Below are 17,525 nucleotides of genomic sequence, written 5' to 3' on the forward strand. Positions count from 1 at the left end.
TGGCAGGCTGCACTCTGCTGCTGTCTCCAGTTAATTGAAAATGTATCATTTGGTTGGAAATGTTACACAGCAGTTAAGAAATGTATTTGTTAGCCTGGACATCAGTGACTGTGATGAATGGACTGTCTGAAGTGTGTAGATAGTAAATCTGTCATCAGCTTCCATGGATAAAGCATGGGAGAAATCTCTGTGCTACAAAACCATTCATCTTTGTAGCAATTGGCCACACCAAGATGAGTCTGCAGAGAATTAATTGGTGCAGATCTCTATTAATAACAAAATATTCCTTAAAAGAAGTTTTTAACATGCATTTTGTCAAAGCTCTACATTTTTATTGCTGCTTCTGGTGGTTCCAGTGGCACAAGAGCAGTGGTCACCCCTTGTGGTGTCACTCCAGATAATGTTGTCACTGCAGCTTCCATGAGATCTTTTTATGGTGGTTCTTATCTATGAAATAGCTTTTTTTATTATTATTATTATTATTATGGGCATTTGGTGGTTTCCTCTGGTTGCTGGAGCTGCCAGGTGCAGCATTTTTGTGTCAGTTCAGTGTGAAATCACAGCTGTTGAACTCTAGACATGTGGCGTATTCATCTTTTATATGTATCATGGGCATCCTTGGATATCAAATAATTTTTAATCAAGTGCCTTTAGCTGTTTTGCAACCATCTCAGGGAAGCACAACCTAGAAGTGATTTTGGCCACCACCAGTTCAGTTTGTCCACTCCCAACAAAGATTATATGTAAACACAGGGCTGTGTTGTTTGGTTTTTTTCCCTCCTCATTCTGCTCTTTGAATATATTCCAGATAATTTCAAGCCATGCCAGCCTGCATGTTTTTGAGCTAATTGAAAGGCAAATTTGTTCTGCTGCAGCAAACAAAGGCAAGAGAAATGTTCTTCCTGAGCTACAGTTTCTAAAATAATTGGATACCAAATCTTGGCTTGAATATTCAACCTGCATTTCCCCCCCAAACAGGCTTCAGCTCCTCTAGAAAGATCAGTTTAGTCCAGCTCTTCATTCCTTAAAATTTTGATCCCTTCAGGGGATTATACCACCTGGATTTCTTGCATGGAGACAGGTTTGCTCAGCACATGGTTACTAGGATGGTCTGGGGTGATGGGAGGTGATGAATTTGTTTACCCTTAATGGAAGGATTTTGCTTTTCGTTCTTCTGGGCCACCAATGGGGAGTTCCTGCCTGCTTGGAAAGATGCTTTTCAGAATTTCACCTGTGATTTCTTAGCTGAGCCCTCCCTTTAATTACAAAGGTGTAATTAATCCAGCTGGCTCTGCAGCAAGAGGGCAACTCTGGGGTTCATAGCCCCACCATTTAAAGCAGGAGCAGCACCTCTGTTTTGCACCCACTTGTAGCCTTGTGTAAAACACCCAATTAAGGCCAAAGCCTGAGGAGGAGCAGCTGAGGGAGCTGGGGGTGTCCAGGCTGGAGCAAAGGAGGCTGAGGGGAGACCTTCTGGCTCTGCAGCTGCCTGAGAGGAGGTTGGAGGAGAGATTATGGGAAAGTCTCATTCAACTTGTTCACACATATTAAATGAAATGGTTTTCAGGTATTAAATGAAATGGTTTTCAGGATGCTGCCACACAATGTGGACAAGCCCATGGCTGGAAGCCCTCAAGGGCCACTCAGTAAATTCTATTTCTTATAATCATAGAATCCCTAAAGCTGAAAAACACTTTTAGGATCACTCAGCCCAACCAGTCCCCCAGCCCTGCCCAGGCCACCCCTGCCCCATGTCCCTCAGCACCACATCTACACGGCTTGGAAACCCCTCCAGGGATGGGGACTCCAGCCCTGCCCTGGGCAGCCTGGGCCAGGGCCTGACAACCCTGGCCAGCAAGAAATGCTGCCCAACATCCCATCTCAGCCTCAACTGGAGCCCATTTCCTCTTGTCCCATCACTTGTTCCCTGGGAGAAGAGACCAACACCCACACATCTTACCTTTTTCTTCATTAACAACATTAAGAAATTTTTCTAGATTTTGCCGTTTTCATAACCTTTGGAAATGGTGTCCTGGGTGCAGTGTGTCCATACAGGAATTGTGTAGCACTTTGCAATCCTTAGCAGTCCATTTTTTGGTTTTATTTGCCTTCCTCTCATTGTAAATTATTTTTTTTCCCCACTGTCTTATTTTAATTAGAACATTGCTTTTAATCAACTGCCTTTCCTCCCCTGCTGTGTTTTCTGATGTGATGTGAAGCTGTGTTGGTGGAGTATTTGGATAGAAGTGTTTTATTTCTGTCATGTCTGTCTTGCCAAATATCCCAACTTCCAGCCTTCTGGAAGTTGCCTTCTAGAATTATAGAATCACTTTAGGTTGGAAGGGACCTGAGAGGTCATCTAGATCCAACCCCCCTGCATGGGCAGGGACACCTCCCAGCAGCCCAGGTTGCTCCAAGCCCCATCCAACCTGCCCTTCAACACTACCAGGGATGGGGGAGCCACAGCTTCCCTGGGCAACCTGGGCCAGGGTCTCCCCACCCTTGATGAAGTAGAGATGAAGTATTTTATAGAGATGGCAAGCTTGAATGTGGCAAGTGCTCAGGTGGTGTGGCTTCTCACCCAGCCCCACCACAGGAACTGGCAAGTGTAAGGACCTGTCACAAGCACCACTCTGCCCCTTTCCTGTTTATTTTGCCTTTCTTTCCCCCTCTCTTAATGCCTGGAAGTGGAAAAATAGGAAGCATTTGATGTAATACCTTGAAAATCAAGTCATACACAGGGCAGCTGGGCAGAGATGTTTTTGTGTGGCTGCTCTTGATTCAGTGTATCCTTATCTTGGCTGCCACAACATCCAGATGGGTGAGGATCAGGCTCACAGATGGTTTCATTGAGTGAGGGCAGGAAATAAAACCTCTGCAGTTCCTTCCCATCCTCCTTTGACCTTTGTTATGCTTATTTTTTCAAGTAACAACAGCCCCACTTGACAGTGCTGGAAAAATCTGGTGGTTTAAATTAAAAATTCAGGTTTTGAGAGGTCTGTAACTCACTGTGCTGATGTGGAGAAGGCTGAAACTTGGCAGATGCTGGACTAATGTCAGGACCCAGTCTGCAGGCTCTGCATCTAGCAGTGGTGGCAGGAGATGATCTTTCTTAACATTAAGATGAAGTTCTCTAGTTCCTGTCATAAGTGCTTGGAAATTTCTCTGCTGGTTACAGTGAAGCATCTTCCATGTGGCTGCTTTGTCTTTCTAGTGTCCAAAGGTTTCACGTGTGTTTTCAGGCTCTTGGCCACAGGCCAGAGTGGATTAGTGAATGAATTGGTTCAACTTGATCTTCAACGGAGTTTGGAAAAGCATAATAAGGAAGAGTTTCTATTTGAGTCATTCTTTGCTGTCTTAATCAAGATTGCTTTTGGAAATGTTTTTGGAGGTCCATGATCTCTTCCAAATTAGCAAATCCTTTCCAAAAGGAACGGTGTTGTTGCATTTGATTTGTACAAGGCAGCAGCTTGGGAAACACATCAGGAGAAGTGAAAACAAGGTGTGACCCATGGCCTTTCTGTTCCAGGCTGGAAAGGCACTGATAAGAGTGTTTGGTGGTCAGGGAGAGTTGGGACTGAGAGTAAAGTTTGGGGTGACCTCTTCTTTTGCTTGACTTTATATGGGCTGGGAGTAGTGGTGAGCAGTTCCTCAGTATATGAGGTCTGTATTTTGACTCATCTAGGACTCTAAAGGCTTTATTTTAAGGAGATACTGCCTGGCATGCAGACTAATCCTTTGTCTGCTTTACTTTCAGATGGTCCTACCATGACTTCTTCAACAGGTATCGTGTGCTTATGAAAAAGAGAGACCTCTCGAAGAACGACAAGAAGCAGATTTGTCAGACCCTCTTGGAAGACCTCATTAAGGTGAGCTGGGACCAAATCTTTGGGAATGGGTTTTATAGCACTGAAACTTGTGGCTTTGATATGATTTAATCCTGAGGTCAGTTATGGGCCCCTCAGGACAAGAAGGACATGAAGGGGCTGGAGTGTGTCCAGAGAAGGGCAAGGGAGCTGGGGCAGGGTCTGGAGCACAAGGGTGAGGAGGAGCAGCTGAGGGAGCTGGGGGTGTCCAGGCTGGAGCAAAGGAGGCTGAGGGGAGACCTTCTGGCTCTGCAGCTGCCTGAGAGGAGGTTGGAGCCAGGGGGGTCGGGCTCTGCTCCCCAGGAACAAGGGATGGGACAAGAGGAAATGGGCTGCAGTGGTGCCAGGGCAGGCTGAGCTGGGATGTTGGGCAGCATTTCTTGCTGGCCAGGGTTGTCAGGCCCTGGCCCAGGCTGCCCAGGGCAGGGCTGGAGTCCCCATCCCTGGAGGGGTTTCCAAGCCGTGTAGATGTGGTGCTGAGGGACATGGGGCAGGGCTGGCCTGGGCAGGATCAATGGTTGGGCTGGATGATCTTAAAGCTCTTTTCTATGCAAAAGGAGATATTCTCAGGCATCACATGGCATCTCTTGGTTGCAGTCAGGCTTAACATACCATTTTTGTGCTGGTGAAGTCCAGACTTGGCCATCACCAACTGTACATGAACAGTGGGCCGTGCTTAGAAAATGAATCCCCCACGACCCCTCCTGGTTTTGGCTTGCTGGAGCTGGAGCTCCATTTAGAAGTCCAGCTTAGGCCAACATCTTGAGTCATCATTAAATGCCTTTTTGTACAAATGAGGAAAATGCAATCAGCACCCAATCTTGAGGTGTGGGGGACTTTCAGTAGCCAATGTGTGGAGAAATAATCCTATAAATTGGAACTTTTATTCTCTTCAGCAAGTAAGAAGCCTTTGCCACCTCTCTCCACCAAAACCTTAACTACTCCATCCCATGTGCTGTATATTTTCAATTACCAATGTCCACACAGAGTCTTAGCCAGGTTGTAAGTTTTGATCTCTGGTTTCTTCATGAGATCTTGAGGAGGTGGCTCAGTTGGGTTCCTTGCTCCTTGTCCACCAAATTTTTCCCTTGGCTGCAAAACCACATGCAGTGTAAGCCTTAATTTTTTGGAGTGGGAAATTTTCTCTGGAAGTCCTCTGATGTTGAATTACTCTTTTTTCTTTTACATCAAAGAAAAAAACAACTCAAAATATTCACAATTTGTGTAGATATATGGAATTTCAGATGGAATCCAGGTGCTTCATTCCTCAATATATAGATGCTCAGGTAGTTTGAAGCCTTCTAATAACTTCATCATCCAATTAATACGAGGTGTGAGTTGTTGAATTTGATTCCAAGTGGGTATTTTTTTAATCTATATTAAGCAACATAGACTGAAAAAAAAAAAAACAAACAACAAAACATAAATAATGTTTGCCATAATTAAATTTAGTTTCCTTTATGCTTTTGAAAAGGATCCAGACAAGTTCCAGTTTGGACGTACCAAGATCTTTTTCCGTGCAGGCCAGGTGGCATATCTGGAGAAGCTACGAGCAGATAAGTTCAGAGCTGCCACAATCATGATTCAGAAGACAGTGAGGGGCTGGCTGCAAAGGATCAAGTACCAAAGGCTGAGACAAGCTGCCATCCTCATCCAGAGACACACACGTGGACACCTGGCACGGAGGTGGGTCCTGGGAAGTCCTCTGAGGGGAAGGCAAATGGTAAAAAAGCACTTCTGGGCACTTGGAGTTTCAGTCTGTTCCATCTCGTGGGTCTTAAACTGAGAGTTTTGTGGGAGGAACATTGAAAATGCTCTGCATGGGCTGTTGTCTTCCAGCCCCATGAAGACAAGAGCCATACTGTGCATGAAGGCAGCACGATGGTGAAGGTGTCAGGGCTCATTCCTGGCCCCTCTCTCCAGCTTTATCTGGGGGCAAGAGATCAACATTCTTTGTCTCAATTTCATTTCATATCCACATGGATTGAATTTTTAGGTGCTGGACCAGGGTTAGAGGAGCTAGACTCTAATCAGATGATCAAAGTACTCTGAGATATTTTTGTTGAGACATTGGAGCAGGTTACCCAGAGAATCTGTGGCTGCCCCATCCCTGGCAATGTTGAAGGGCAGGTTGGATGGGGCTTGGAGCAACCTGGGCTGGTGGGAGGTGTCCCTGCCCATGTAAGGGGTTGGAACTAGATGATCTTTAAGGTCCTTCCCAACCCTAACCATGATCTTGTGTTCCTTAGTCCTGTGAAACGCCACTCTTCTTTTGCATCTGGCCAAGCTGGCCTCAGGCACTTCACAGAGAAGAACAAGATGATTTAGGTCCTTTTGGCTTTGTTTCCCTTCCTTTCTGCTTAGAGAAGCTGTGGTGTGTTAGCTTGGTTGCTTGCTTTTGAGCAGCAATGTTCTGCTTGGCTTGGAGTTAGGATCTGCCCATCAGAAGTGGAAGGATCTTCAGCCCAGGTAACTCTGCAGCTTGGGCACCATGAGATGCTGCCTGTCTACAAGGCTCTTGCACTTTCATTTCACTCCTAACTGCTGCATAAACATTGGTTTCTATCAATCATGAAAGCAACCAAAGGTGAAGAACTTCCTTGTTCCTTCCAAGTGTTTCCTCTAGACCATACTGTATTCTGGAAGAACATCAGAGATGGAATTCCTTGTGTTATTTGCTCTTGTGAAAGTGGTTGGCCTCTTGGAGATTGGAGGGATGAGAAGGTCTCAAATAAGCAAAGCTGGGCAGTTTGGTGACACTTATTTCAAACTGAGAACCCATTTTTTCATGTCCTTTGAAGTTCATGTACTTCTTGTAGGCTCATGGCTGCAGGACCCTCTTGACAGTCTTAGAGGTCACTTGAAGACCAGGCAAATGAGACCTAAGCAGTTAGAGGAAGGTTAAGAAAATGGGAGAGCTGGTGATTAACTTTAACCTCTCTGGTGGGATCTCCATGCACACCTGCAGACTTGGACTCTATAGTTGACTTTGCATCAACCAACCATCCCTCTGAGGAGGGAGGATCAAGAGAATATACAAACCAATCTGAGATGGGCTCTCCTAGTTTTGATCTGCTTTTCACCAAGTGGATCAAACTGTCTTCTCCTGCTGAGAAGACATGATTAAGAAATTCATCATCAGTTCAGCCAAACCAGCTCATTATCAAATGAAATGGAGGTTTTATGGGTATTTATTAACCTGTGAAGTAGCAAATTGAACAAGGAGTCAGTTGGAGAATGGGAGCAACATGACACAGGGCTGACCACCTCCCTCATTATTTGCTCTCTGTGAATTGCTCAGGGCTCTGCTCATGGATGTTGCCAAACCAGTGCACACCAGTTGAGATGTCAAACCAACTGGCAGCTGCTTTCACTGAGGAGCTGGACACCCCATGTGTCTTGCTTTTTATAATTAGGAAGTGATAGAGCCAACCTGGGTGTTGAGTGGCTCAAGAATGTAAGGCAGAGTTCAGACCAAGGGAAAAGCTGGAAAATAGTTGGATATTAAAGCTGTTTAGGAATAATGAAGTGTGTTGATTTCTGGTTCCAGTTCTCCTGGGTGCCAGGGACTTCCATGATTCTACTGGAGACCAGATATCTGCTCTCCTTGTCTTAACCCTGCTGGTGAGATGGTCTTCTTTGAATACCATCAAGCTACTTTGGGATGATGGGTTTTTCTCCCTGTCCAGCTTCAAACTTACTGCAACAGAAAGAAGGCGGGATTTCATTTTTACTGCTTGCCCATCAGAAGTGGAAGGATCTTCAGCCCAGGTAACTCTGCAGCTTGGGCACCATGAGATGCTGCCTGTCTACAAGGCTCTTGCACTTTCATTTCACTCCTAACTGCTGCATAAACATTGGTTTCTATCAATCATGAAAGCAACCAAAGGTGAAGAACTTCCTTGTTCCTTCCAAGTGTTTCCTCTAGACCATACTGTATTCTGGAAGAACATCAGAGATGGAATTCCTTGTGTTATTTGCTCTTGTGAAAGTGGTTGGCCTCTTGGAGATTGGAGGGATGAGAAGGTCTCAAATAAGCAAAGCTGGGCAGTTTGGTGACACTTATTTCAAACTGAGAACCCATTTTTTCATGTCCTTTGAAGTTCATGTACTTCTTGTAGGCTCATGGCTGCAGGACCCTCTTGACAGTCTTAGAGGTCACTTGAAGACCAGGCAAATGAGACCTAAGCAGTTAGAGGAAGGTTAAGAAAATGGGAGAGCTGGTGATTAACTTTAACCTCTCTGGTGGGATCTCCATGCACACCTGCAGACTTGGACTCTATAGTTGACTTTGCATCAACCAACCATCCCTCTGAGGAGGGAGGATCAAGAGAATATACAAACCAATCTGAGATGGGCTCTCCTAGTTTTGATCTGCTTTTCACCAAGTGGATCAAACTGTCTTCTCCTGCTGAGAAGACATGATTAAGAAATTCATCATCAGTTCAGCCAAACCAGCTCATTATCAAATGAAATGGAGGTTTTATGGGTATTTATTAACCTGTGAAGTAGCAAATTGAACAAGGAGTCAGTTGGAGAATGGGAGCAACATGACACAGGGCTGACCACCTCCCTCATTATTTGCTCTCTGTGAATTGCTCAGGGCTCTGCTCATGGATGTTGCCAAACCAGTGCACACCAGTTGAGATGTCAAACCAACTGGCAGCTGCTTTCACTGAGGAGCTGGACACCCCATGTGTCTTGCTTTTTATAATTAGGAAGTGATAGAGCCAACCTGGGTGTTGAGTGGCTCAAGAATGTAAGGCAGAGTTCAGACCAAGGGAAAAGCTGGAAAATAGTTGGATATTAAAGCTGTTTAGGAATAATGAAGTGTGTTGATTTCTGGTTCCAGTTCTCCTGGGTGCCAGGGACTTCCATGATTCTACTGGAGACCAGATATCTGCTCTCCTTGTCTTAACCCTGCTGGTGAGATGGTCTTCTTTGAATACCATCAAGCTACTTTGGGATGATGGGTTTTTCTCCCTGTCCAGCTTCAAACTTACTGCAACAGAAAGAAGGCGGGATTTCATTTTTACTGCTAACCTTTCTCCTGTCCTTCTAGGCTTGCTGAGCACCTGAGGAGGACAAGAGCTGCCATCACCTTCCAGAAGCAGTACCGAATGCTGCGGATCCTCCGAGCTTTCCAGAGGGTCCGCAAGGCCACCCTCACCATTCAGGCTTTTGCTCGGGGCATGTTTGTCAGGAGGGCTTATCGCAAGGTATGATTCCACAGGGTGTCTTTGCCTTAGAAAAGAACAAGAAGAGTCTTTTAGTTGAAAACTTTTGACACTTGTCTCCCATAATATCATCGTGGATAAGCTCAGGAAGAGTGAGTTGGAAGACAGGACAGCAAGATGGATGGAGAACTGGTTGAACCATAGAGCCCAGAGGGTTGTGATCAATGGTGCAAAGTCCAGCTGGAGACCTGTGACTAGTGGTGTTCCCCAGGGGTCAGTGCTGGGCCCAGTCTTACTCAACATCTTCATGAGGGACATGGATGTGGGGACAGAGTGTGTCCTCAGCAGGTTGGCAGATGTCATGAAGCTGAGAGGATTGGCTGATCCACCTGAAGGTTGTGCAGCCATTCAGGGAGATCTAGACAGGCTTGGAGAGCTGGGCGAAGAGGAACCTCATGAGGTACAACAAGAGTAAGTGTGGAGTCCTGCACCTGGGGAGAAGAACCACTAGGAGCCAGTATAGATTAGGGGTTGGCCTGCTAGAAAGCAGCCCCATGGAGAATGACCTTGGGGTCCTGGTGGGCAACAAGTTACCAATAGGACAGCAATGTGCCCTTGTGGCCAAGAGAGCCAATAGTATCCTAGGGTGTGTCCAGCAGGTCAAGGGAGGTTCTCCTGCCCCTCTGCTCTGCCCTGGTGAGGCCACATCTGGAGGACTGTGTCCAGTTCTAGGCTCCCCAGTTCCAGAGGGACAGGGATTTGCTGGGAAGGGTCCAAAGGAGGCTACAAAGATGATGAAGGGACTGGAACATCTGTCTGATGAGGAAAGGCTGAGAGACCTGGGGCTGTTTAGTGAGGAGAAGAGAAGGCTGAGAGGGGACCTGATGAATGTCTCTCAATACCTGCAGGGTGGGTGTCAGGAATGGGCCAGTCTCTGTTCAGTGGTGCCTGGGACAGGACGAGGGGAAACGGCCCCAAGTGACAACACAGGAAGTTCCAGCTCAAGATGAGGAGCAACTTCTTTGCTGTGAGGGTGACAGAGCCCTGGGCCAGGCTGCCCAGAGAGGCTGTGGAGTCTCCTTCTCTGGAGACTTTCCAGACCCATCTGGACACGTTCCTGTGTGACCTGCCCTGGGTGTTCCTGCTGCAGCAGGGGGGTTGGACTCAATGACTTTCAGAGGTCCTTTCCAACCTAGACCACTCAATGATTCTGTGATTATTATATTGACCTTCACTGGCACAGCATGATGATATATTTTTTGTTGCATTTTTTTACAAAGCCTCTGGTGTTTCTGGAGACCATACATTGATGGGAAGTGTTGCCATTTAAAGATGTGCAAGCAAAAATGAGTTTGGCAGCGGCACCTTAGCAGACCTACTGAATCAAGTTGGTCATTCAGATGCTGGGAGGTGTTGCAGAGATCTGGAAGTGTCATTTGGTCTAACTCATGCCCTGGCAAGCTGAAATGATGCTTCAGGTGCTATTTCCAGTATGGTAGGAAGACCTGTAGGGTGTGTCATGGAAGGAATCAAGTCATTTATTGATCTAAATCCCTCTTATTAGTTCTTTCCATTAGCCTTTTGTTTTAAACCAGGAGATGAAAGCAAGGAAGTGGAGTTTTGATGACAACAAATGATAGGGTGAGAAATCATCTGTCAGGAAACTGAGAACAGCTTTGGAGAGTCTTCTGTCCAGCCCTTTAGGTCTAGCCTTACTTAGGCATTCCTTAAATTTCTGCCTGATTGTTGTCACAGAGATACTCAGAGAAGTCAGAGGGGAGAGAGAGCCTGTTCCTGGAGATAATGCAGAAATGGAGTCATGCACAAGAAGTGGCTGCAGAGTGTGGTGAAAGGGCTCCAGAGTTTATCTGAAGGTTCTCCACATAAGAAGTAGTCTCACCAGGACAGCATTTATTTGCAGTCTAAATTATCAAAACGCAGAGGTGGAATACAGGGATAAAAACCATGTACAAACCTGGTCTGGTGTGAGTTGTACCTGATGCTGAAGGGACAGTAAGTTGGTTGCCCAGTGTGTCTGTTAGCAGCTGTTTATTCTGCTGGCTCTGTATCTTGTGGAGCTGTCTGCTATTCCCAGGTGGTCTCTGAAGCCTCACTTGAGTCCAGTTTTTCCTCTGTCCCCATCCAGTCCTCTCCTCACCAGCCAGGATCAAATTCCCTCCTTTCAGTGGCCTTGAGCAGGTGTTGACTGTTTTTAGAGAGAAGTGAACCAGCTGGATGTGCTCTGCCTGCACCAGTTGAGTGCAGTGACCAGAGAAACCTTCCCCCAGGAGTTGGGTTTGAAGGACCCCTTCCCATCTATAAAAGAGGATGCAAAATAACAGCCTCTTGTCTCCAACCATCACCCCCCGCACCTACCAGGGCACTCCTCCTTGGAGGAGAAACCCTTTGGGAAGGTTCTTTGGGAAGTGTCGAGTGCCACGTTGCAGCCAAACCTGGGCTTGCTGCTACTTTTCCAGGAGCCTCTTCTCCCTTGATGGTCCCATTTCTGCCCATCTTTTCCAGATTCTGGCAGAGCACAAAGCCATCATCCTGCAGAAGTACGCCAGGGGCTGGTTGGCCTGCACACACTTCCGCAGGCTCAAGGGGGCCACCCTTGTCCTCCAGTGCTGCTACCGCCGCATGAAGGCCAGGCAGGAGCTGAAGGCGCTGAAGATTGAGGCCCGTTCAGCCCAGCACCTGAAGAAGCTCAACATTGGCATGGAGAACAAGGTGGTCCAACTTCAAAGGAAGATCAATGAGCAGGTAAGTCCTGAGCTGCGCTGGAACAAGCGTGGTCCTGCTTCTGCTTTGCCTCTGTTGTCTGCCCAGGAAGGGTTTTATCTTCCCCATGATGTCTGGGGAGGATGTCATCACAGTGGTGACAGCCTTCTGCTACTGCTGGCCAGGTGCTTCTTAAGGTGGGATGTCACCATGGAAGTGCAGATGCACTTGGATTCTTGGGTCTCCACCTTGCTGGCTGAAGACTTTGCTCAGTGGGAGGATGATGAGAGAAAAGCTTCTTTTAATCCATTCCCCTCTGTCCTCTCACTCCCTGTCTTTGTTCCAAGTCCCATCCCAGCTTTCCTGGAGCCCCTTCAGGCACTGGAAGGTGCTCTAAGGTCTCCCTGGAGCCTTCTCTTCTCCAGGCTGAACACCCCAACTCTCCCAGCCTGGCTCCAGAGCAGAGCTGCTCCAGCCCTCCCATCATCTCCGTGGCCTCCTCTGGACTCTCTCCAACAGCTCCACGTCCTTCTTGTGCTGGGGACCCCAGCCCTGGCCCCAGCCCTGCAGGGGGGTCTCAGCAGAGCAGAGGGGACAATGCCTTTCCTGGCCCCGCGCTGCTTGGGATGCAGCCCAAGACATGGTTGGTTTCTGGGCTCCAACCACAAAAATCAGAGCTGCTGCATTGTCAGGTCTCAAAACTGGGAAGTAAATCCCTGCCAAGTGCTTTAAGAGTGAAAATTGCAGCAAACCAAGACTTTTGAGGTGACGTATGACTTAAAGCTGGGGTTTAGGGAGCTCTTGGTGCTCAAGGCTGCAATTACACTACATGATGTTGTCACCACAGGCTCCTGCAGGCAAAGGAGTCAGGAAGAAAAGGATAAACTACAAGCCCAATATTACAGCCTCAAAAAAATAAATGCCAAGTAATAGCATTAAGTAACATTGTTTGAGAGCTGTAATAAAATGTAGGTATTTTGTAGTGGTTGCCAGACTCTCATGCATTGTTTGCTTTTGCTTCAAGTGGAACATCCATTTAACAAAAGCTTGTGCATTTGTTCCCAAAATATTATTCAGCCTTTGTCAAAGTTTTGAAATGGTTTTGAGCTTTATTAGCTTGATTAGCTAATGCATGGAAATGTTCACTATCCCAAAGCTTGTTATCCACCATGCCTAAGGATTTCATAGGATCGTAGGGGTTGGAAGGGACCTCTGAAGATCATTGAGTCCAACCCCCCTGCCAGTGCAGGACCACTTAGGGCAGGTCACACAGGAACATGTCCAGATGGGGCTGGAAAGTCTCCAGAGAAGGAGACTCCACAGCCTAGAACTGGACACAGTCCTCCAGATGTGGCCTCACCAGGGCAGAGCAGAGAGGGAGGAGAACCTTGACCTGCTGCCCACACTGTTCTTAGTGCACCCCAGGATACTACTGGCTCTCTTGGCCACGAGGGCACATTGCTATCCCATGGGTAACCTGTTGTCCACCAGGACCCCAAGGTCCTTCTCCATGGGTCTGCTTTCTGGCAGGCCAGCCCTTAATCTACACTAGTGCCTGGTGGTTCTTCTCCCCAGGTGCAGGACTCTGCACTTATTCTTGTGTAACCTCATGAGGTTCCTCTTTGTCCAAGCTCTCTTGTGGCAGTTGTTTTTGTAGTCGATCAGTCCATGCATTGATCTTTCTCCTGGTCTTTATTTCTTCTCTGTTTTGGCTGCAGAACAAGGAATATAGACTTCTGAACGAGCAGCTCTCTACACTCACATCTGCCCACTCCTCTGAGGTGGAAAAGTTGAAGAAGGAACTGCTGCATTATCAGCAGAGTCACCAGGGTGATGGCAACCAGCTGGTCAGCTTGCAAGAAGAGATGGAGCATCTTCGGCTGGAGCTTGAAAGAGCTCATGGGGAGAGGAAGGTTGTGGAAGACAGCTACACCAAAGAGAAAGATCTGCTGAGAAGGGTATGTGTCTTTTATCATGTCTTATGCTCTGTAGGTGGTCATGCAGGTAAAAGGACACTCTTCACAGGGCTGAAGGGGAAAGACTTAATTTGTTTTCTTTAATTAAGTTTTATATGTTTTTTTTTCCCACTCAATGCCCTTAGAATTTACTTTTCAACCAGGCCGTGGTGCAGCAAGAGCAAGTGGAGATGCCTGCAGAAGCAGTAATGGCCTCATGTGCTTTGTGAACCTTGTGTACCTCCAACTGAGAAGAGACTCCCCAAACCCAGACCTGTGTGAAATAAGGACACAGAATCACAGATTGGGTTGAATTGGAAGGGACCTTCAAGATCATCTAGTTCCAACCCCCCTGCATGGGCAGGGACACCTCCCACCAGCCCAGGTTGCTCCAAGCCCCATCCAACCTGCCCTTCAACACTGCCAGGGATGGGGCAGCCACAGCTTCTCTGGGCAACCTGGGCCAGGCTGCCCAGGGCAGGGCTGGAGTCCCCATCCCTGGAGGGGTTTCCAAGCCGTGTAGATGTGGTGCTGAGGGACATGGGGCAGGGGTGGCCTTGGCAGGGCTGGGGGAATGATTGGGCTGAATGCTCCTAGAGGTCTCTTCCATCCAAAATGATTCTGTAAGGTGTTGCACATAGCAAAAATGGACCTTTTACCCTGAATGTCTTTGCTTATCAGGTTCATTTTGTGCCACCTTCACATCCTCAGTCATGACCTAAACCACTAATGGATGGAATTGGTTTCCTTCTGTGAATGCTTTTGACTGCTCAGGTTCCATCCATGATCTTTTTTCTTCTGCCCTGGTGGCTGAAGTGGTTTCTTTGATCCTGCTCTTGGAAAGCATGTAGAACTTTTCTACGCACTACATTGCACAGCAAAACCCATTCTGCAGCTGTTACTCCAATATGGCACTTTTTGTATGGCACCCTGAAGGTGAGTCAGTTTTGGAGATACAAAAAGTCTGGCGTTAGCTGTCTGTTAATTACGGTGGAAGAGTGTCCAGATGAGGCTCTTCTGGAGCACTTAGCATCAGCTGTCCTTCCCAGCCTCCTCTGGTGGATGAAGCCTTGGCTGGTGGGTTGGGGTGAGGAGCTGTGGGGGCTCCATGGTCAGGATAACTTAATCTAAACACATCTGAACCATATTTTTGGATGTTCTTCACTGAAGGGCTTCAAGCTTTTACCTGTGTTGTCTCTTGGCTGGACCAAGAGCTATCAGAGAGGTTCCTCTGCTCTTTGCACATGTGTGTTGCACCCACACAGGGACGTGGAACAAATGTTTTCTTCTCTGCAGCACCAAATGAGAAGCTCCTTTTTGGCACAGGGCTCAGTTCATTAGTTGGCTCCAGCACAGGCTTTTAGAGCCTGAAAAGATGCTTTATTTTCAAGGTGATGCAGCTGGGGAAAAAAACTCCTCCTCTTTGTTCTTGCTTTCAAATCCCCTTTGAGCACTCAGAAGAAAGGTTGATTTAATGACTCAAGATATGCTTTCAAAAAGCAGGAAAACAAAGCAAAAGCTTTTCCCTTGTACAAGTGCCTCCAGCAGAGCTAATAATCTGCATTCTACCATGAGAAGAAATGATTCAATTACAAAACATTGCTGCTGAGCACTGCAGGGTCCCACCTCTGCCATTAGCTTTCAGTTTCTCCCTTTGGTTCCCCATGCATGGGAAGATGGAGAAGACGTGTTTCCTTCTTGGAAGCAGTTGTTTAGCCAAAAGACCTGCTGAGAAAAAATTCAATGGAGATTTTGGAATCGTTTTAATACCTCCCAAAAGCCATGAAACCAAATTCAAGTGTGAGAGGCAGTTTGGACCTTCAAGACCAAGGCTGCACTGTGGCTGTGGTAGGATGATCTTGCTCTAGAGATGATTCCCCAAGTCATCAGACACTTCTGAGTGAGAGCTTTGATTTTACTGACTTAAACTGGGGCTGCAACATCTGCAAATCCATATTGGTTGTGATCTTGTTACTGGAAAAAAGGTCTTTTAATCTCCTCCTTACGTCTCTTCTTTTCCAGCTGCTTAATTTTAGAGTAGTAGTTCTTATTCCAGTTTGTGATGAACTTAAAACCATCAGATCTTTACTCACTCAGATCTGAGTGGGTTTACCAACAGCTATTCCTAGGGCTTCTTTGGTAGCACTTCATCTTCTCATCTGATGAGCTGGGATGATTCAAAGCCTGGCCAGGATTTGTCTTAGCAAAATCCTAAATGCCATCAACCTCACAAGATTAGGGGAAGTTTGGAGCAAGATCTCAGGAGCAGGTGATTCTAGTGGAACACTTAAGTAAGGGCTGAAGCCATCATGAGTGCTTACTGCTCATCACCTTCCATAAAAATCCTTCACATCAGTTGAACTTGAAACACCTTCTAAGATGTTTCCTGTGGAAAGATGAGCATGAGGTACAAAAGGTCCCAGTGTAGGTACCAGAGATGGAGTTTGTTCTGCTTGGCCCATGTGTGACCTGCTCCTTTTGCCTCTACTTGTATTTCATTGACTGTTTTCCTTCTCCTGGGGTCTCCATCAACACAAAGGTTGAATTCCAGCTTATATTTATTTCATATAGAGACAGGAATGTGAAAAACAAGCTCAGTCACTGAAGTTCACATATTGTACATCTCTAAGCCATACTAGGTATGGGGATTTATAAAACTGGGAACAACTTTATGGATTCTACCAAGTCTTCCAGTTCTAAAACATCCCTCCTGTGTGATTGAAAGTACTCCTCATTTTTGACTAGTTTTGTTTTCCAACCATCATAACTTAAGTTTCTTGGGCAGGAGAGCTCATGATCAATACCTTCCAGGGCTGGTACATCCACAGTCTCCCTGGACAACCTGTTCCAGAGTCCATCACTACTACTTAAATGCCACATGGCTTGAAAGGACCTGCTCTGACCTGAGTACAGCAGTGAAACCCACTGAGGTGTGGGAGTAATGATTTGATGATCACTTATTCAGATCATGGTCACCAAGTCCTGCTGCTCAGTATTTTGTCAGATTCTGCTGAAAACATCAAATGAAGGGAAAAATGCACTTGGGAAGAGCCAAGTTCTTGCAGTGTGGTTCTTCTACCCTTCAGCTCCTGATGTGCAAAGGCGAACTGGCAGAGCACAAGGAGCTGGATCTTTGAAAAAGCAAAGCAAGCTCCAGCAAAACTCCTTGTCTCCAGCCAGGTGAGCTGCAGTCCCCTTGCAGAGGCTCTGCCCTGCAGCCAGCACTAATTCCTTGCCTTCTTTCCTAGAGGATATCCGACTTGGAAGAAGAAAATGCTCTCCTGAAGCAGGAAAAAGAGGAGCTGAACAGCAGGATCCTGTGTCAAGCTGAAGGTAAGGAAAAAAAATATGCTTTTAATGTCTCCACTAAACAAGGAGCTGAACTCCCCTGAAATCTAGTTTTCCTGCTTTTATTTTTTGCTGTTAGCCCCTGCCTTGAACTCTTCTCACACCCCTTTCCTGGGATTTTGGGTAGGCTTAGATCTCTTTGGGTTGCCCTGCTGGTGGATGGCAAGACAGAGGCTGATTTCATTGGTGAAATATGGAATAAATCACCCAAAAGGGCTTTTTAGTCCAGCATTCACCCAGATGATGAGGGAGGCGGTGAGAATACTTAGGGTGGAGAGCAACAACATCCCAGGATTCATGAAAATAGGAGCCAAGATGATATTGAGCTGTGACAGAGGATTTCTTTAATGTCACAGGAGTCTGGGAGTGTGTTGTTTTTTTAAAGCAGAGATTTAGATGGTCAGATGTAGGGAGAGAAAAGGAACATGGGAAAATCCCAAGCCACGAGAGAAACTCGT

At 46.7% G+C, this 17,525-nt stretch overlaps 1 protein-coding gene across 1 annotated transcript in view; it reads left to right on the forward strand.

Annotated features, from left to right (window-relative positions):
• MYO5B (myosin VB) overlaps positions 1 to 17,525 on the forward strand; it is a 132,023-nt gene that overhangs the window by 91,193 nt on the left and 23,305 nt on the right. The window contains 6 exon segments of the mRNA XM_010008501.1: positions 3,758 to 3,869; positions 5,341 to 5,552; positions 8,929 to 9,085; positions 11,567 to 11,806; positions 13,483 to 13,722; positions 16,968 to 17,052. Coding sequence (XP_010006803.1) covers positions 3,758 to 3,869; positions 5,341 to 5,552; positions 8,929 to 9,085; positions 11,567 to 11,806; positions 13,483 to 13,722; positions 16,968 to 17,052 — 1,046 coding nt within the window.

This window comes from Chaetura pelagica, unplaced genomic scaffold (assembly GCF_000747805.2).
Source record: "Chaetura pelagica isolate M959 unplaced genomic scaffold, ChaPel_1.0 scaffold182, whole genome shotgun sequence".
Lineage (NCBI taxonomy): Eukaryota > Metazoa > Chordata > Aves > Apodiformes > Apodidae > Chaetura > Chaetura pelagica.